The 21,096-nt window shown below is 42.1% G+C and overlaps 2 protein-coding genes across 6 annotated transcripts in view; one reads left to right on the top strand and one right to left on the bottom strand.

Moving 5' to 3' along the window:
• The window catches only part of ZWILCH (zwilch kinetochore protein), a 38,255-nt gene extending 30,112 nt beyond the window's left edge, over positions 1–8,143 (top strand). For 2 of the 3 annotated variants that reach the window (XM_070404008.1, XM_070404028.1), the window contains 4 exons: positions 779–874; positions 2,270–2,382; positions 6,232–6,355; positions 7,644–8,143. In XM_070404008.1, the coding sequence (XP_070260109.1) occupies positions 779–874; positions 2,270–2,382; positions 6,232–6,326 (304 nt within the window). In that variant the 3' untranslated portion in view covers positions 6,327–6,355; positions 7,644–8,143. The remainder of the gene's footprint in view (positions 1–778; positions 875–2,269; positions 2,383–6,231; positions 6,356–7,643) is intronic. The other variant, XM_070404018.1, reaches the window with a different exon arrangement.
• LCTL (lactase like) lies at positions 7,779–20,368 on the bottom strand. Of its 3 annotated transcripts, XM_070404040.1 has the most exons (13): positions 20,251–20,368; positions 19,730–19,893; positions 18,994–19,081; positions 18,619–18,728; positions 17,033–17,161; positions 16,834–16,929; positions 15,588–15,642; positions 15,335–15,496; positions 11,886–12,160; positions 11,249–11,375; positions 10,866–11,065; positions 9,959–10,022; positions 7,779–7,894 (listed from the first exon to the last, which is right to left on the bottom strand). In XM_070404040.1, exons 1-13 carry the CDS (start codon positions 20,366–20,368, stop codon positions 7,779–7,781), a joined length of 1,704 nt encoding a protein of 567 aa, XP_070260141.1. The 3 variants fall into 3 exon arrangements, with proteins under 3 accessions (XP_070260141.1, XP_070260151.1, XP_070260161.1); XM_070404050.1 differs by lacking the exons at positions 9,959–10,022; positions 10,866–11,065; positions 18,619–18,728; ... (1 more) ...; positions 19,730–19,893; positions 20,251–20,368 and having other exon boundaries at positions 17,033–17,122; XM_070404060.1 differs by lacking the exons at positions 9,959–10,022; positions 10,866–11,065; positions 16,834–16,929; ... (2 more) ...; positions 19,730–19,893; positions 20,251–20,368 and having other exon boundaries at positions 17,033–17,122.
• Positions 20,369–21,096: the final 728 nt, after the last annotated feature.

Here is a 21,096-nt window from a genome sequence, read left to right as displayed (position 1 = left end):
TGTCTTTTTTTTACATTTTTATACATTTGGGCCAAACTAATTGCTAGCCATTTATATGGTAACTAAATGGAATTAAATATTACCAGACCTCTGTCAACAGTATTACTGTAATTTAGAGATTTCTGTCCATCAGTTTGACTAAAATTAGTTTGAAATAATTCTCATACATGGATTGCTGGTGTCTTGTGTGTATTAGAGTCTCAAACCAGAAATAAGTGAACCATCCAGTGGCAGAATTGAGTTTTTTTTTCCCTGTGAAAGGAAATGTACCTCTGCCTTTTCCAAAATTAGAATTTGCCTCAGTTGTAAAGGGAAAGGTACTAAGAAATTGTTATTGTTTTTTTCTCCATTAAAGATAAGTATATAAATAAGTTAATTCTTTAATTCCTCAGACTCTGAAAACCATGGAGGTTGTATCTTTCTCTTTTGCCTCTTTGTTTTTTTTTCTCCCCCCCATCCCAAACACACACTTAAGCCTTTATTTGGGCTCAATTTAAATGTATTTTATATTTACGAGAAATATGTCTACTACTAATTTTTTAAAAGCAAATGATATTTCCATCAAAAAAGAAAAAAGAGAAATAACCAATGTTTTGTTGGGAGTAGGGGTATTGTATGTTTGTTTTTTACTTTTGTGTCCCTGAAATTATTCTGTTGTTGATGTTATGGTTAGTAGCATCCAATAAAATGGTTCCCTTATGCATTTTAGACTACCAGAAAGCCTTTATCTCCACGTGGCATTGTTTTCCAAAATAGGGTCTTTTTTTTACTTTTATAGATCCTGCATAAAATATTATAAACAAAATCCTCTTGATGAACAACATATTTTTCAGCTGCCAGTCAGACCAACTGCTGTAAAAAATTTATATCAAAGGTAAGCAATTTAATAATTAAATTGTGCTTTAAGTCCGGTCATGATTCCAGGCAGTTTTGGTGTCTGTTCCACAGGACCCAGAGCTGCTTCTCCTCTGAAACTTTCATCATCTTACCCCCTCTCTGCTCATAGTCTGATAGTTCCCCCTCGGCCCTGCCTTCTCCCAGACCTTTTGTCTACTCTCTTTCGACCATTGAGCCTCTAGTCTTTCATTTTTCTCTCAATTTGTAATTTCTTTGCTGAACAGGTAGAAAGTATAACCAGAAAGGAAATGACAGTGGGAAAAGAGTGATTAGGGTAATGATAAAGTCAAAGGTATGGCAGTGGGAGTGAGAGAAGAGTATGGGATTGAGGAGGTAGAGAACTGTGAGGCTAAGAAGACAGATTAGCCATCCATGTGAACACTTGAGTTTGCCTCAAATGATGGTCTCCCCTTAGCATATAATACACTTGAACTTTCTCTTATACTAAAGTCACTCTTATTTATACCCTCCCTCTATTTAGTTCCCTCTTATTGAATCCCCAGCACTCCCATTGAAACTGCTCTGGCAGGGGCCATCAGTGGCCTTCTTTTTTCTTTTAAGATTTATTTTATTTTATTTAGGTTTTAGGAGGAGATAGAGGGAGAGAGAGAGAGAATGAGGGAGAGAGAGAAACATCAATTTGTTGTTCTACCTATTTATGCATTCATTTGTTGATTCTTGTATGTGCCCTGACCGGGGATCAAACCTGCAACCTTGGTATATCAGGGCAGTGCTCTAACCAACTGAGCTAGCCAGCCAGGGCTTATTAGTGTCTTTCTAATTACCATATCCAGTGGACACTTTCCAATATGACAATGTTTTTTAGCTCCTTGTGCAACTAGCTGGACCATCAATTCTTTCTCCTTCAGTAAGTACTTACAAGGCAGTTTGGCATTTAACACAATTACTTTCTCGAACCTTTCCCTTCCTCTGTTTCTGTGACATTACATTCTGTCTTAATTTTAATCCTAACTCTCTGGTCCACCTCCTAGACTGAGAATAGTTCCCTATCAATTTCTCCTTCCTCTGTCTGCTTTTTGTATGTGAGTTTTCACCAGAACTCTGTATTCTCTGACTTCTTTTGTTGTTACTTTCTATCTTCCCTGGGTGATTACATTCATACTCAATTTTCAATTCCTCTGGGCTAATAATTCATAACCCAGCTTCTCCTGAGCTTCAGATCCATGTTTCTATCTGCCTTTTAGAAGTGAACCCCCAACTTCAGCGTCCTCTAAAATCTTAAATTTAGAATTCTGACTTGTTTGTCTCTTCTTCCTTAGTGCCTATCACATAAGGATTTCACTAATGACTGTAGAAGGAAGAAAGAAAGGAAATAACTACTTTTTCCCTTTGATGTTTTTTATTTCCTTAGTGAGAAGCCACAGAAATGGAGAGTGGAAATAAATAGTGGTCAAAAAAAGGTGAAAACAGTTTGGCAACTGAGTGACAGTCTACCTGTAGACCATCTGAATTGCCACAAATCTGGTAAATATGGTTTGTAATCTATTTAGAGAAATTGAAAATGAAAATAAAATTTTACTGGTAGAGTTTATTATTATAGGTCTTGTGCTCAATTTTAATATTTGTAATATGTTTTTATTGATTTCAGAGAGAAGGAAGAGGGGGGAGAGAGAGAGAAACATTGAGAGAGAATCATTGATCCGCTGCCTCCTGTATGCCCCCTACTGGGGATCGAGCCAGCAACCCCGGCATGCGCCCTGACTGGGAATCGAACCATGACCTCCTGGTACATGAGTCGATGCTCAGCCACTCAGCCACACCTGCTGGGCTCTTGTGCCCATTTAAGTGATTTTCCTAAACTCTACATGTAAACATATTTATTCTGAAAAAAGGAATCATGAAAGAGTGCTTTTTTTCGTTAACCTGGATAGATCAAGCAGTAGGAATAAAAATAAGTTAAAAGATTGAAATGCCATACTTCACGCTTTTGTGCACTGTTTAAAATAGTGATATTTCTGCCCAAATGTCTTCTCTGTGTCTGGAATAAGGGTTGAGGTTTCTAGTATTCTATCAAAGAATGTTTTTTAGCCTCTGGTGTAATTAGCTGGCCTATCAAGTCTCCCTCCTTTCTTAAGCACATATAAAACTGTAATCTTCACACATGTGGATTGTGTGGTGCTGTAGTCTTCTACTTGTATCTGTCTTAAATGACTGAATTCAAATATTGCAAGTATTATCCAAAATCAAATCTAGTGGTTGTAAGAAAAAATCCAAGATTTCAAAAGCCTATAGTTAACTATGGCTGGGAATACAAATAGTCCCATTTAAGTGATTAATATCTTGCAAAATTATTTCCAGAAAATGTTTATCCTTCTCCCCAAAATATATTTTAATTCAAGCAACTTCTCTCAACTAGAATAGAAACTTCTCTATTCATATGGCTGAACTGTATAAGTCCTAAATAAACAGAAAGAATTTTCTTGCAAATCATTAGTTAGAATCATGCTGTCTTTTCTAAGTGTGATAGAAAACATGGAATCTATATAAACGATTGAAAATAAACTATATAAAAATAAAATAATTTCTGCATGGCAAAAAATACTGGAGGCAAAACAACAGACAAATGACAAATCAGGAAAAGAAATTTGTAGCTCAAGTTCAGAAAAGGGGCTACATTCCCTAGTAAAATAATCAAGTAATATGGACAGTTTGATAGAAAGGAAATTCAAATGTCATTTAAGAAATAAAAGGTGATGCCTGGCTGGTGTTGCTCAGTGGTTGAGTGTGTCTACCTATGAACTAGAAGGTTCAATTCCCAGTCAGGGCACATGCTCAGGTTTCAGGCTTGATCCCCAGTAGGGGGCGTGCAGGAGGCAGCTGACCAATGATTTACTTTCATCATTGATGTTTCTATCCTTCCTTTTGCTATGAAATCAATAAAAATATTTTTTTAAAAATAAAAAGGTGCTGCCTTAGCCGGTTTGGCTCAGTGAATAGTGTGTCGGCCCTTGGACTGAAGGGACACAGGTTTGATTGTGGTCAAAGGCATGTACCTCAATTTTAAGCTCAATTCCCACCCTGGTTGGGGCACATGTGGGAGGCAACCAATCGATGTGTCTCTCTCATATAGATGTTTCTTTCTCTCTCTGTCTCTCCCCCTCCTTTCACTTTATCTAAAAAAAATTAATGGAAAATATCCTCAGGTGAGTATTAACAACAACAAAAAGTAAAAGTAAAAGGTGCTCAGCCTAGCCAGCATGGCTCAGTGGTTGAGCATCGACCTATGAACCAGGAGGTCACGGTTTGATTCCCGGTCAGGGCACATGCCCAGGTTGCAGGCTTGATCCCCCAGTGTGGGACGTGCAGGAGGCAGCCAATCCATGATTCTCATCACTGATGTTTCTATCTCTCTCCCTCTCCCTTCCTGTCTGAAATCAATAAAAATATTTAAAAATAAATAAATAAAAAGTGCTCAACTCTGTATAATCAGAGAAATGCAAATTTATGTTATATGTCATGTTATCTACCTTCACCTATCAGTTTAGCAAAGATCTAAAAGTTAGGTGTCAGTGCTGGCAAGGACATGGGGGAACAGTCAGTCAACTTCACACATTGCTGTGTGGAGTATAAAGTTGTACAGCTTCTTTGGAGGGCAATATCCACCAAAATTTTACAAGAATACATTTTTTGGTCCAGCTGTTTCTTTAATAGGAACTTATTCCACACATATAACCAGATGTGCAAAAAGACCTATGACTAAGATTATTGATTGCAGTACATAATGTTTACAGTAGCAAAATACTGGAGAAAACATTAATACGGGCATAGACAAAGGTCTGGAATGATATACCCAAATTCCTGAGGTGTAGCAAGGTGAGGGCAGGAATGATTCTCATCTTTGGCTGAATGTTAGAATCATCTGGGGAATTTTTAAAGTTTAAAGTTCTTATACCCAGACCAAGTAAATTAGAATCTCTGGAAGTAGAACCTGGAAATCAGTAATATTTAAAGTTCTCCAGGTAATTCCCTTGTGCAACTTAAGGTTGAGAACCACCAATCTAAACATTTTATTTTATCTACTATGTTGTTTCTGGTGTTTGTTTTTTTTAAGATATATATTACTTTTATGATTAAAAAGTAAGTTTTAAACACATGAACATATGTGATGTATTTTTGAAAATGCCGTTTTAAAATTTTACTACATAAAGATTAAATGACCTCTGTCATGAGGAAATTCATGCAACATTAAACACCTTTTTCCAATGATGCTGAATAAGTGAAGGATACTGAATATATCTTTCAGTCTTTTTGATGCAGTTCGTTTCAAAAAAGTGAAAGTGATTTTTAATGTTAGAGTTAAAACAATTTGTTAATGCATTGGTGTAATGAGACCTATGAAAATAAAATTTTTAAATGAAATTGTATGTAAATAAATGAAATTGTGTGCTTAGAAACACACACAAACTTCATTTTGGCTTTGATAATATAACCTCTTCTACCCATCATATATTCTTGATGTGTTTGTCTAGAAATTTTTCAGTGACCTTTGGCCCAAAACAAGACCCACTATTGAAGGAGGACCTCATTTATATTCAAAATAAAGCCCTGATTGTAAATATTAAAGCCCAGTAATGTTTTCTTTTTCTCTAAAGGTCATATGTATTAAGAAGTTAGACTTTCTATTTCATTGGACTAAACACTTTGCTTGAATACTAGTTTTTCAAGATATCTAGTGGTATTATACTCTGGAGTAGAACAGTTGATATCAAAAGCAGGAAGACTTAAGAGAGAAAAATGTACCTTTATCTGCCATGGGAAGAGAGAATACTGGTTTGGAGTTAATGGGGGAGAAAGACAGTGTCCAGTAGACTGTTGCTCACCCAGAGGGTGTTCAGGAAATGATTGTTGATAATGGTGAGAATATGGAACCAAAATGTTGACCCACAAGAAAGTGCAAACAATCTCATCTAAATGTTAATTGTACCATTTATTTTGAAATACAACAGACTTCAGGAGGAAAAAACAGGTATGTGTCTAACCCTAAGACTATAAATCCTAGGTAGAATATTTTTTCTGAGATACATATTTAAGATTGGAAAAGATTATTTAACTGTAGTGGATGAGGCACAAACATAAAAAATATGTAATTTTTAAAAAATCTGCTTTATATTTTAATTTGTTTAGTCATGTTTTCAATGCACCAATAGTGTTTACTACTTAAAGGAATTGTTCTTGCTGCTTTTAGTCTAACAAATTCTCTTAAAGTAGAAGACACATCATTCAGGCTACCCCTCAATTATTGTAAAATTCAGCAGTGTATATGGTAGAAAAGTCAGCAGGGTGCAAACAATTCTGATCTCACTGTCTTTCTAGTTACAGATTTTTCTGAATCCATATTAAACAGTAGCCTGGAAGAAAGGATACCCTATACTATCTTGGTTACCTGCAGCCAGGTGCATTTCAAGTGAAGTGTGCTGATGGGCTCCTCTATCAGGTGGTATGGTCACTGTTTGTTCTCTCTGAATACTTTGTAATGTGTTTCCCTACAACATAAATGCTGGCTTAATACATTCGGAATCTAGATTACGTATCAGTAATCATATAAAAGACTTACCAAATGTTACTGAACAGTGTAAGTCTTTAATTTCCTGTCTACTTTCTGTAGTCAACTTACTAGGTCAGTTTAATTCTAAAACCAGGGAAACAAAAACAATTTTTTTTTTGAGTGGAAATATTGTACCTTAAAGCTGGATATAGAGTAGAAAGAGTTTGATTTAAAAAATATTAATGGAAGAGGAAAACACTGGACAGGTGCATCAGTTTGACATTGAAAACAAAGATTTGTTAAAAGCAATTTTACCCCAGCCCAATTGTAAGACTAAATAAACCCCATTTAAAAAATGTTTAATTTGCCGAACCGGTTTGGCTCAGTGGATAGAGCGTCGGCCTGCAGACTGAAGGGTCCCAGGTTCGATTCCGGTCAAGGGCATGTACCTTGGTTGCGGGCACATCCCCAGTAGGGGGCGTGCAGGAGGCAGCTGATCGATCTCTCTCATCGATGTTTCTAACTCTCTATCCCTCTCCCTTCTTCTCTATAAAAAATCAATAAAATATTTAAAAAAAAAAAAAAATGTTTAATTTGAGAGTATTAACCAACCAAAAGAATTAATGGAATAGCATTCCTACTATCTTAATGTTTTTGTGTTTCAGAAACAACATTAAATAATGAGTAATCAGATAATGAGTAAAATGCCTGATATTATGCCTTCTTAAGCCATGTTTTGTCCTCAGATAAATGGAGACTAATTTTAGCATAGTTAAGAATAAAATGAATCCTAATTTTAAAAAGCAAAATAACTAGTTAAAGAAAAGATATATAAATTAATTATATTTCTTTGAGATATTGAAATTAGGAAAGTGTATGTGCTCATTTGCTTGGTACCCACCTAAGCTTTTCCCTGGTTGCCTTATGGGATTTATAAACTGAAAGGATTGTTATTTATAGATGATTGACTATCCATCATGTGTAAGACAGTGCTTAGATGGCATTTATTTCTACATTAAAGTTATGTTTCTGGACAGACTTAAAAATAAAATCAAGTTATAAAACAGTTTGTACACTGTGATCCCTTTTTGCAAAATGAAAATAGGTTCCAAAAAAAGAAAATAGGTGCATATTAGATAGCAAAATATTAGCTTTGACTTTGAGAACGGTAAAATGACAGGTGGTTTTTATTTTATTTATTAAATGCTTATTTTTTATTTTTTTAATTCTTAAATCCCAGCATAAGCCCAAAAAAGCAAAAAGAAAAAAATTACTATGGAGCCTGAAACAGACGTATGTAAATTTTTGAAGCAGAAAATGGAGGAAGAGCCGGAAGATTACTGAAAGATGAAGCTGCAAAATGGGTAACCCTGTCTCAGCTCTGGCTCCGCAGGAGGGATATTAGGAGAACTGCAGCGATTAGTACACAGAGGGTACAAACTGTGGGTACCACGATCTCCGTCACCATCTGCATATGACTTAGCAAAGGCTCTGAAATGGAACACCACCACAAATGAGAATGTGATCATTTTAGCAAGTATAGTTTTATCCTGAAAGCTTTAGCTGTATTGGAAAAACTTGGAAAATGGCATCACACTTTCTAATTATTCTCACTTGCTATTAAAGAATTAAATGTTATAAAAAATTATGTGAGGTATTTGGAAATATTTCAGACAACAGGACAAAGAATGCCTAAATTTGATTCTTCAATAGGTATTGTAATAAAGTCTTAAGTGTGTATTAATCCTTGTGCTGACCATAATTAATCTCAGATTATTAGCAGCTATATCCCATGGTTTTATAACACATTGGATGCGGGAAACGTATTTATACGTTTTACGTTGACTGGTAAACACAATTTTCCAGTGAGTTTTCCAGTAATTGTCTGTTTAAAATTTAAGAAAAATAATTCAGTATACATTTTATAGTAAATCACAAAAAGTTTCATTGAAAAAAAAATATGTAAAACTAAAGTTATCGTAATTTTACTGAATGTTGCCATTTTCGCAAAAAAATTAAGCAAAAAACGGCCCGCATACAATGTGATAATTTTCACTGGGGGAATTTGTGAAAGAAAAATCCTTAGGAAACATTTCCAGCCTTTCAAAGATGTTATTGTGTATCTTAAAAGGTATAGGAGTTTCTTTATTGCAACACAGTTACTCCTGAAGTGTTAAATGTTAAGCATATTTCATGTATGTGAATATAGTAGAGGACATTGATACAATGCCTGCCTTTAGGTTTTGTGCAGTCACCCTGGTTACCAAGGTGAATAAGGCACAGGCCCTGCTCTTAAAGAGCTTATAAGCTCAACAAATTCCCCATCATGTCTGTACATGATAAAAGTTTATTTTTGTTGAATGGCATATGCATCCTTAATATTGCCTGGTTATTTAGATGTGGGAAGGGGGATAGGCACAGTAGTATATTGGCCTATAAAAATAGCTGAATTGGTAGTGTTTGGTGTGGCACTTTCCACCTCTGATACCACATTAAAGATGTGTTCATTAAAACACATCTTCAGCCTGGCTAGTGTGGATCAGTGGTTGAGCGTCGACCTTTGAACCAGGAGGTCACGGTTCAATTCCTGGTGAGGGCACATGCCCGAGTTGGCTCAATCCCCAGGGTGGGGTGTGCAGGAGGCAGCCAATCAATGATTCTCTCTCATCATTAATGTTTTTATCTCTCTCTTCTTCCTTCCTCTCTGAAATCAATAAAAATACTATATATATATATATATATATATATATTTTAAATCAGGAAGTGTATTTCTCTGCCCTTGTAAAGAGTTGACAAAAGAAACAAATGATATGTGTTAGCATTTATTATTCTACATCTCTGAGCTTTTAAAATCCCATTGCATAAGAAATGATGCCTTCTGCCCAGCCAGTGTGGTTCAATGGTTGAGCATCAACCCATGAAGCAAGAGGTCACAGTTCAATTCCCTGTGAGGGCACATTCCTGGGTTGCAGGCTCGTTCCCCAGTAGGAGGCATACAGGAGGCAGCTGATCAATGATTCTTTCTCATTGATGTTTCTATCTCCCTCTCCCTTCCTCTCTCTGAAATCAATAAAAACATAAAAGAAAGGGGGAAAAAAGCCTTTTATGAGGTCAGGGGCCTTGTTTTGTTCATTGCTGTATCCCCAGAGGTTAAAACACCCCCTTCCTAAAAGTGAGTACTTAACAATTACTTTCTGAATGAGTGAATAAAATATATAGTGTTCTTTGACTTTATTTCATTTGGTATAATGGTTGAATTTTCCCCTCTTTCCACAAAGCCTACTATAACAAAACTTAAAGATGTATAAGTTTACATTATGATTCAGGGAGAATAAGAATAAAGTGGATAAATTTCTCTTTCTGGTAAGTTTTTAAAATATGATTTTAAATGCTTATAAAATAGACATTTGTAAATTGTCTTAAAATAAATTATTGTTAATTGTGTGGTTTGGAAGATTGACATAGGGTAGGTCCACATTTTGAGATTTTGGTAATGTTATTATCTATGTAATTATGTAGTTTAATTCTCAAAGGGGAGAGTTAAAATATACTCACCTGCAGCAAGCATCTGATTGTTGATAGAGCATGTTTCCAAGGCTTTGAAGTACCAACTTTCCACCTAATAAAAAGCCGCTTGGTAATTAATGTTTTTAATCTGCTTGTAGATTAAATTAGTTAACACTTATTAAATACCTATGTGTGTCATTGTGAGGGTGTCAAAACGCAGTCTTTATCCTTAAGGAGCTTATAATCTAGTGCTTTCCTAGTAATGCAAGACTAGAGAATGCCCGATAGCTGTCAGTCACTGTTTCCACGTCTCACTGGGGTCACCCGTCTCACTGGGGTCACCCTAAAAGAATTGGTACCTAAGTGACATGTGTAAAAATTACTTTCATTAAGACATTCTAAATTACATTTTCTATTCCCTATCATTAGGTACAGCAACATAAAGAGCTGGTAGAAAAAAATTACATGTTCTTGAAAATGTTTGGTATGTTTTAAAGGATTATTACATTTAATTATTTTTAATCTCATTTGGAACCAGTGCACCTGTATGACTCTGCCATCTGGTGGGAAGAGAAATGAACATTTGACTTACTTGACTTTTCATGTCTCTTAAAGAATTTGCAATATTTATTTACATTAAGATATAACATTTAGAAGAACATTTAACTTAAAGTCTTTATTGACTAATACAACCTAAAGCAAACAGGACTCCTGCATTATCATATTCTGCCCTTAATGTTCTGCATGTTAGGATTGATTTTAATGTGTGCATAACCTGTTCTCAGCAAATTAGCAAAGAGGTTGTGTGAGGTAGGGTCAGAGACGAAAGGCCATGCTCCCACAGACCCTTGTCCTCTTTCAGGGAGGAAAGGGGAGAGAGGTGCTTGCCGAACTCTGTGTGCCCAGCTGCCCAGGTCTTCTAAAGTCCAGAATGAGTAACAGGGATTAGTCCTACCTCTCTTGGGTTGGGAAAGCCATTGGCAGTGACAATCTTCTTGTAATACTGAACTGAAGCTTTTGGATACCGAGGCTTATTTCTGTTGTTAAATTCAACATAGTAGAATCCATATCTATTTGAATATCCTTTCTCCCATTCAAACTGATCCAACAGAGACCAGGAAGTATACCCTTTTATGTTAGCACCATCTTTTATAGCTGCAAAGACATTTTATTCCATTTTTAATGTATTACATTTACTTGGAAAAATAATATGAAGATAATCTTAAATGTTTTCATTTATGAGATTTAGAAACAAGTTTTAGTCAACCATGTGTATTATCAAATTTTGTTCAAGTTAAATAGAAAAATATGTGAAGACAGTCTTGGTTTGTATCTCACCTTTTAACATTTCATTTATATATCCTTTAAGGTATTTAATTCTCCACTTGTCACATAATTGAGTACAGTGTAATGTTTGCGATGCTCCATTTTCCGTCACATATATGGGAGGATCACCATATTGAGTCTGAAAGTGAGTCATAGTAACAAATATCTTTAAAAATCCAACTTACAGGTGGGTTTCTGAGTCTGAGGTACCTATAGACACACATGTTCAAGCCTGCCATATTTTAATCGAGTGTGTTTAGGGTTTAGTAAATGCCAGTTCACACGTTTAAATATATTTAGAGATGAATGCAGGCAAGAGGCAAGTTCATTTGAAAGAATACGTTTCTCAATAAATCAGCATCATTGTAGAGAGAATATATTCATATCTTATTCTTTCCACATATTCCATTTCAGGTGAGAAGGGCAGCAGAATAACTAAATGTGGGATAAGACTTTTAGCTACAGGGTATATACATTGAAATGCTTATTTATAGTAGGCATTAGACTGTAAGGTCTATATTAGCCTTTGAAGTATGAGTAACTGCATTTGTTTTGTGTTGTTAATTTTAAATGTAAGCACTTGTGCTTAAGCTCTAAGACCATGAATTCAGGTCAAAATGCCTTTTAAATAGCTTAATGTAATAGTCACCTGAGCAAAGTTGAGGAGCCTCCTAAATCCCCATGGCACAGAATATAGCCACTGAGACCCCAGATCAGGCCAGTTTGGGTCAACCAGTTCTACTAAGTCACGATCGTTCTGGTAGCTGGGCCCCCGGCGGGAGGGGTAGTTCCTTTCTGTGATGTACCGGGTCATAAAATGACCTAATCCTAAGAAATCAGATGTGCCTTTAATGTAGCTCTTTTCTTGGAGTGAGAACACAGGTAACCTCGACACATCCAGGCCTTGCTCTGCACTCTTTCTTCCTATTGAGAGAGAAACATAGAAGTTAACAGTGATTCTCACAATCATTTTATGTACCATGATGATACTGGCATGTTGACATAAAACCTTTTATCCAGATCCTGGGCTTTGGGATTCATTTGTATGGAAAATGTAACCGTAGCCTTTCAAACTGGAATTTTGACATTTGAATATGATCCAAAAATTTAAACGTTTGTATTGTTTAAAAGTAATACTTTCATAGATTATTCAGTAAGTGGTATGTTGACAAGTGTGTAGCCATCTGGAAAATAGTAGTGTTGGGTTCCTATATTATTCCTTACATCAAATATTGGTAATCTTAATGGCCCCTGGGAAAGGAACAGGAAGGCCAGAGGGAGGTGGGGGCATATGGTCACGTTCATGCTAGGTAAGCTGGTACATCTCTGTGTTAGAAATTTTTTTAATTGATTTTTTTTTTGAGAGAGAGATACATTGGTTTGTTGTTCCACTTATTTATGCATTTTGGTCTCTTGTATGTGCCCTGACTGGGTATCAAACCCACAACCTTGGCATGTTGGGACATCACTCTAATCAACTGAGCTACCTGGCCAGGGCTGGAAATTTTGTCATAGCTTTCAAAATTATAAAGGTATATGTCCTTTCACTGATCAATCACAAATCTGTTTATCCTACCTTTTATTCACTCTTGTAAAAAGATGTATGTACATGGACCTTCATTGTAGATTGAGTAGCAAAAGGTTAGAAACAATCTGAATGTCTATCAGGAGAGAATGATTAAATAAATGGGGTATCTATCAGTACACGCTGCAGCCATTAGAATGAATGAGGCATATACCAACATGGAAAGAATACCAAGGTACATGTTTAAATGAAACAAAGATGCAGAGTGTTGCCTGTGATACCAAGTACCACCTCACAGCAGTGCTTTTGCTCACACATGTACAATCCATGCCTGGGAGTGTGCTTCCTCCTGGGGAGGATGAGAGTGGTGGGGAGGGGTAGGGACAGAGGCTTGACTTTTCACTTTGTACTATCTTGTACTTAGAAAAATTTGAAACACCCTGGCCGGGTAGCTCAGTTTATTAGAACATTGTCCCAATATGCCAAGGTTGTGGGTTCCATCTCTGGTCAGGACACATACATTGAGGTTTTTTTTTCTTTTTAAGAGAGAGTGGAAGGGAGGGAGAGGGGGAAAGAAAGAACGAAACATTGATGTGAGAGAGATACATGGATTGGTTGCCTCCCCCATGGGCCCTGACTGGGGCTGGGATTGAACCTGCAACCCTTTGATGCACAGGCCAACACTCTACTGAGCAACACTGACCAGGTTGTGACTGCATCTTTAATTCAGTCACACTGAAGGACTGAATTTTTAATTTTAGTAAACAAATGGCTATAGGCTGTCATTGGATAGCATAGACATACATTGTGTGTATAATGTATATCTGTATATATCATTATGTATCTGTGTGTAAATATATATACATTATTCATAACATTTCTGTCATCACCAAAAGTTCTATTGGTCAGCACTGGTATAGAATTACTTTTGTTCATATGTTTATTGTGAATAAAAAGGTGCTGGAGAAGCCTGGAAGTAATTTGTGAACAAGATTTCAAGCAGATGCTTTCACTCCTAAAGAAAATATCAACTGCTCAGAGGACCCTTCTTTCCACATTATGTAAAGGAAAACTTCAGCCCAGTTCTACTTATCACAGAGTGGAGTTGGTAGGGTCTGGGATGATTGGCCTTAAGCCCAAGAAAACTGCTCTATGACAAATCATCAGTTTGGCTTTCGGTGCAGTCCTCTGTGGCTCCTGTGATGCCCTCGGGGTCATGAGAGAGTGAGTGCGCCTGTGAATGATGGATGTGCTGCAGGAACATGGGCGCTGTGGTCATGAGCGCTTTTTCCTTGTGCATCTTGAAGAAATCATTCCCAAGATTTTGCGTGTATGTGTACAGGCGTGTCACAGAACTGTTACTGCCAAGAGATTTTTAGAGATTATTTTGTCTGATCCTTCATTGCATATGATAAAACTGATACTCAAAGAAGTGAAGCACCTCGTCCAGTCACTCACTGGTTAGTGGCAGAGTTGGAATCAGGTAAGTCTGATGAATGGTGCTGTAGAAAGGGAAAGTTTTGATATGTTGGCTGTTCTCAAACATCCAGAATAGCCTTGTTACACGTGAGATTGTAACCTATTTCAATGCCATCCTTGTCTCTTTTTTTGTAGTGGAGTGTGGGCTGATGCCTCTAAATCACACAGAGATAATACATTTACATTCCTATGGCCAGGCGTTGCGGGTTGCCTGCCCTCTAGTCCCAGGCCTGTCTTCCTTGCCCTCTTCCCAGGTGCCATGTCCTTTATGGTCCCTCCCCAGCCTCTGAGGTCCTACCGCTGGTGGCCTAGGGCACTCCAAGGCATGTGGTTCTGTCTTTTAAGGCACGAAGAGAAGGCAGTTTTGGGTGGAAGCCATTTCCTGGGAAGATTCTTGTTCTTAAAAATAGATATGACAGCTATTTCCTTTTTTCTGCCCCTGTGTGTTGACGTGTAAAGATGTGATGCCTGGAGCTGCTGCAGCGTCTGTGGCATTGGGAGTAGTAGATGGTGCCGAGGGGAAAGGTGGAATGAGCTGAGTCCTCAAAGATTAACCTAGCCCTGGATCATCCTCCTCTGGACTCAGGGGATGATAAATTACCTACTTTCCAAGTGACTTTAGTTGGAGTTTTCTGTTATGTGGCACTTAAAAGCATTCAAACTGATAAGGCCATGTGCGCTGTACCTATCTTTATTCTCTTCTCTGACACTGGAAACCAGAGCTTGGAAAGTATTTCTCAAGTGACAGACAGAACTGGCAATAGAACTGACACCACCCATGACTGTGTCTTTGATTTCTCTCTTCTACTTCCCTGCAGTTAAAAAGGAGTGGATTGGGGAGGAAAAGGCAGGACAGCAGGACACAAAAGAGAGCAGCCCAGAGAACTGCTACATTTTTCTCCTGGGTTTTGAACTTCTTGGGATTTGTTTGGGTGTCCACACACACACACTGCCTTAATTCAAACAACCAGTTCTCAGTTCTTGATGGCCTCACCCAAGCCCAGGGTGTTCTATCCCCCTGCCTTCTGCTCATTTCACCTAAGTTCAGGACTGTCGCTGTGGCATCTGCAGTTTTAAAATGGGTCTTGGCTCACCGATACGCTCCTTCATCACTTGGGGGTAGTCACCAGCATAAATGGGGTTGGCAAACCAGCCCAGGCAGAACTGTAGATATCTCTCGGCAGCTTCTATGTCCTTGGGATTACTAGTGTCCACTGGTTCCCCCCAGTCGCAGTTTAATGAAATCCCCACCAGCCCTTAAAGGAAAAGAAAGAAGGGGTGGCAGTCAGGAGTGACCATCACTCCTCCGGGCACGTGATTCTCAGCACGTATGGCGGTGCAGCTCACCTTGCTGCCTGCTGCGCCATGTGCTGTTGTAAGAATGCCAGGCTTGGGCATGGGCCTGGAAGAGGAAGGACTTCATCAGAGGGGCCTGACCCCTCCATTTCTCTCCTCCCTTTCCTTCCTAACTCTAGAGATCCAGATGGAGTCCCATCATTTTCATGAGTCTAGTCTTGATTATCCCAATCCATAGTCTCCCATCCTCTGACCTCCAGAGGCACTTACTTTCTTTGTACGATACAGGAAACTTGGTCTAAATCTGGCATAAACACATAAACCACCACTACGTGTCTTTTTTTCTAAGGTTCTTGCTAAGGCTTCTCATGTTCCTGGTTGTCCACTGCAGTAGTAGGCAGTACTTTTCCCCTACCGAGCTCAGGAAGCTAGAATACCAAGCACCTGGCACATCCTTGAGAAATGGGATTCAAAATGTGCCGGCCTACCTTCTTTGTATATTCTCTCCCAGTGACCCACTGTGTCTCCAGAGCTCTGCCCTTTTAATATTCACAGTTGCTCTTTATTGCTGCTTCTAAACCATCTCTCCTTCCTCCTTCAAAAACCCTAGGTCTTGTCAGGCCAGCGTGGCTCAGTGGTTGAGCATCGACCTATGAACCAGGAGGTCACGGTTTGATTCCCGGTTGGGGCATATGCCTGGGTTGTGGGCTGGATTCCCAGTGTGGGGCATGCAGGAGGCAGCTGATTGATGATTCTCATCATTGATGTTTCTATCTCTCTCTCCCTCTCCCTTCCTCTCTGAAATCAATCAAAATATATTTAAGAAAAAAAAAAACCCCTAGGCCTTTTGAAATCCATGCTATCAGAGGAGTACTCTTAAGTTACTACTGTCCTTCACCAACTGTCCTCCAGTTACTTCTCATTCATTGAAGTTTTCAGCCTCTAGTTCACTGTCATTCCCCCGCTCCTGTCACCATTCCACACAAGACAGTTTAGACCTACAGGGGACAAGTTTTCCCATGCGCGCCCTCCACCCCTTGGCTGGATTGTAAGCCCTCGCGAGCAGCCAGGATACACCATCTCAGCCTCAGTGTCCCGCAGAGCACCGGATGACAGGACACTCTGTCAGTCCTCATGGAAGGAAAGTGGACGGTGAGAAAGGGCTATGGAAGATGCTGGCTCTGAGGTGGGGCCACAGAGGACAGAGCTCAGGCTCGGACCCCTGGGCATGCAGAGTGGACACGGGCTTGTCCCTCCACCCTGAACCCAGACTTCCCTCCCAGAAGACCCGCCTCACCTTAATGATGTGGTGAGCCGCCTTGTACAAGCCTGTGCCGTGGAGCTTCAGGCCTGGTGCGTGGTGGCCCGTCTCATAGCCCTTTTCTGCCATTGTCTACAGGGATGGCAAGTGGGGACCGATGGGGCCTGTGAGAAGTGGCAGGGAACGCTCTGGCCTGGGAAGTGGGTTTTCTCACCCGGAGAGGGACCCTGCTTACCCGCGGATCACTGAAAGTGACCCAGTACTTCACCCGGTCCCCAAAGGCCTCGAAGCACAGGTTGGCGTAATCACTGAAGTAGTTGGTCATGCTCGCGTTCTGCCACCCGCCATACTTGACCTGGAGCAGCTGCGAACAGAGGGGCGCAGAGAGGAGCTGGTGCCCCAAGGGTCTGTCTTCCGAAAAGACTCGGAGCTGATTGGCCAAGTGTGTGGGAGAAGCGGGCGAGTACAGCTACAGAGGATGTTCGGAGGAGAGGGCGGCAAAGATGCAGGGTGTTGAGCATTTAAGACTGAAGATGATGGCAGTGATGGACCATGAAACGTAAATGTGGAGACGAACTGTGTTAGGTACCTTGGGAGCAGGGAAGGTTTGAGATTTATGCTTCAAAGGAACTGGACAGAGTGAATATTTAAGAAAATTTGCCAAGGACAAGAAGCGTGATCATGGGGAAATAATCTTAAATATAAATTCCGAAGAGTTAAGGCACTGGGCAGGAAAGCTGTTTGGGATTCTGAGGGCCGTGCCGCTGTCAGAACCTCAGAGGAGCCTGTTATGAGAGAGGACTCCGCTTCCTTCAGCACAGGGCTCTCTCCCAGCCAGAGGATCTGCTCACGAGGGCCGGCTCTCCCAGGGTTCAGCATCCCATCAATATTACCTACCAGCTCTCCTTGGTGGGTTTGAGGGGATGCTAAAGGGTAGGTAAGTGAAGGCCACCAACCAAGGATGAAGCTGGGGGATGGTTTCCAGTTCATCTGCTTAAAGGCTGCTCTCTGCCCCCAGCCCAGGCTTAGAGACTTCCCTTCCCATAGAACAAACCCTGTCACCTCAGCTCGGAGGCTGCGGTGGGGCCTGAGGCCTTGCAAGTTGCTCCTCCCCTCTCTATCCTGCCCCCTCCAGCCTGCTCCCCAAACTCTAACCGAATCACCTGCCCTGCCGCTCCCTGCTCCTTGCCATGCTCCCTCCAGCTAGAACACCGCTCCTCCCACTTCATGCCCCAGCTTGCAAAGCAGTGACCAGGCTCATTCTCCTCCCAGCACCTCCCTGAGGCCATGTCTCTATCCTCTGCCTTCCCACCACCCTGTCTCATAGGGTCCCATACATGGCTCCGCCCCTGGCTGGACTGTGAGCTCTGTGTGGTCCTGTTGAATGAACAGTGATGTCTAACAGTGATGTTCTTAAGCGTGTTCACACTTCATGGAAACTGCTTGGGGAGGGGGTGGGGCTCATATGTGAGCACATATGGCGCTGGCTCAAACAAACGGGAAAAAGGCTAAACAAACTTGTTAATTATAGCATGTCATCAGATTTTACTCAAAAAGATGTTTTTCTCTTTATAGTTTGATTTGCTGTTTTTAGGACAAATGTTCTGGAAAACCTCAAAATCCGCAGTTAATCACTTACTACAAACATCAGTTAAACCAGCGACCTCCCAGCCACGAGTGAGTCAGATTTCTTCTTGACTCCTTCCCATCTTTGTGTCTGGACCCCAGGCTTGGCCCCACCTTGGCATCCTAGGGCCCAGATCAGGCCCCCTGCTGCTGAGCTGAGCTCCCCATGGGCCTCTGCACCTGCACAGCCCTCACCTGCGGGAGGTCCCAGTGGTGCAAGGTCACGATGGGGGTGATGTTGCTCTTCAGAAGGGCATCGATGAAGTCGCTGTAGAATTTGATTCCCTTCTCGTTCACCTGGTCACCTGAAGGTGAGATGAAAGGGGGCTTGACAAGAAAGGACCGTGGCCTTGGCCTTCTGAAATGCAGCACTCGTAGGGCTGAAGGTACCTCAGACCACCAGCACGTGAACCTCAAAGGGGTGGTATAGACTCCTGGGAGTCCAGCTGCCTGCAGAGCCTGTGAAAGCTGCTGCCAGAAGAAACTGTCCGTGGTCTCCGTCCCCAAGACTCTCCCTCTCTGTGGCCTAAAGGGGCCACGCTGGGGCTGGGAAGGGGCTGCCTAGCTCACCTCGGACACCAGTGGGTAGGAGCCTGGGCCAAGACAGGGAGAATCGGTAGTGGTTCACGTGCAGCTCCCTCAGCAGAATGATGTCCTCCTGTGCAGACAGGGCGGGAGGCAGGGCAGGTGGGCAGGTAGGGGGCACCCTGAGGGGCCCCAGGCCAAGGCTCACTCATGTCTAAGCTCCTAGTGGGTGAGGAAGCAGCTGTTTCCTCATCTATATAATAGGTGTGATACATACCACCAGCCCCTTCTTCCTCCTGGGGATAGAGTCAAATAAAATGCAGGATATGGGGCGCTTTGCGAGGGCCATAGGGTATTCCTAATAAACGTGGGTGATGAGTTCCCCCAAAAAGTCAATCCAGAGAAGAAGAGTGGATGCTGAGCAGAGGGATTGAGGGTGAGCTGGTCCCACTTCCTCCACAGGGGCTGATTCACATGCAGGGATCAGGGATTCAGGCCACTGTGGCCTATGGGCCCTGGGCCATAACATCTGCCCTTCGGCTACCCCTCACTCGGGTACCACAGCAGGGCCCTGAGTCAGGTGGCACCCTGCTTTCCTTTCCTTCCTACATCCTGCCCACACACCCAGTCCCCATCCCCACTCGCCCCATCCCCTTTGGTGGGGAGCGTTTAGCAGAGCACTGGGTTGATATTGTCACTTGGGCTCCCTCAGGATGTCACTTCCCACCTCTCAGCTAGCTGCGTGCTCCAGCACCCACCCACACGTACACCCTTCACTCACCTGGACCCTGTAGTAGCCATTACAGGCCACATCTGCTGTCTCCTCCCCGAGCACTTTCCCCTTCCCGCTGTGCGTGAAGGCATCCCAGATGCTGGGCCCCTTCCCATCCTGGTCCCAGGCACCCTCTGTCTGGAAGGCGGAGCTGCCCACACCCCAGGAGAATCCTGCAAGTAGAGACCCCAGGCTGGGCTCAGGGGGCTCCCACCCCTGTCCAGTTGGGGACTAGGGTTGTGCTCCCGGCCGCAGGGCAGCCCCTCCCCATCTCTAGGAGAGGGAGTGGGTGGGTAGATGGGGGAGACAGAATGCATTAAAAACGTTCTTGACAGTGTTAGCTCTCATAGCATGCTATCTGTAGAGTAACTCTAAACAAATCTGTGAGGAACTTCTGTTAATTGAGAACACTACAGAGTTATTTTCCATTCTACCTGTCGGGAAGCTAAAACACCAAACCCCTTGGTAAAGCCAGCCAAGGTGGACAAGCCGACAGACAGACGGACAGACCGACAGAGGAATAGACATACCAGGTGGAAAGGTTCCGTAGTAGAAGGAGGCCTCTTCTGGGGATCCCTTCCTGGTGGCCCCCAGCCCAGACACCAGAAGCAGCACCCACCAAAGGGTGACAAATGGCACTGGCTTCATGGCACCTGGCCTGCCCCCATTCCTGGAAAAGCACACCTGGCAGGTGTAGGCCCGCACAGCCAGGGAGGGGGGGCCGGACCCCAGCTTGGGGCAAAGGCCAGGAGGGGAGGAGGAGGGGAGGTAGGCACGCTTTATCCAGCGCAGCGTAGGCTCAGCTGGGGCCCAGCAGCGGAGGCTGAGGCTGGGCACCAGATGTAATTCCTGCAGATGTGAAGCACTAAGGAGGAGATGGATGCTGGGTTTGGGGAGCTCTGGGTCTGATGGGGAAGGGCCCCCATCAACCCCACTCCCTGCGAGACAGGGGACCCAGCCCACACCCTGTGAGAGGCCCGGTCTAATGGGAAACCACCTCTCCCTAGAGAAATGTGTGATGGGGCAGGCAGGACAACCAGAGAGCCTCTGCAGCACCTCCACCTACACACTGTGCATGCAGAGGGATGCCCCCCCGCCCCCCATTTTCAAGCCGGGGATGGTGAGCAGGGTCACCACCCTGGGGGCCTCCAGTTCTGAGGGTCAGGGCAATTCCCTCCCACTGGGACCCCCTCTCTGATGCCTGGCCAGCTTACCTAGGATTGTTCCTGGTCCCAGATACCCCCAGAGCAGTACCTGGTGGCCACAGGGCTCTCAGACTGGCCCCTTCACAGCAGAGCCCATAGCCCTGCCAAAGGTTCTGGTTGGGGGCGTGGTCAGTGGCCTACTCCCTTCCCCCACTCCCACCCCCCTCCCCT

This window comes from Myotis yumanensis, unplaced genomic scaffold (assembly GCF_028538775.1).
Source record: "Myotis yumanensis isolate MYYU_CA2020_CCGP unplaced genomic scaffold, mMyoYum1.0.hap1 SCAF_1, whole genome shotgun sequence".
NCBI lineage: Eukaryota > Metazoa > Chordata > Mammalia > Chiroptera > Vespertilionidae > Myotis > Myotis yumanensis.
This window is presented reverse-complemented; position numbering and strand designations above follow the sequence as displayed.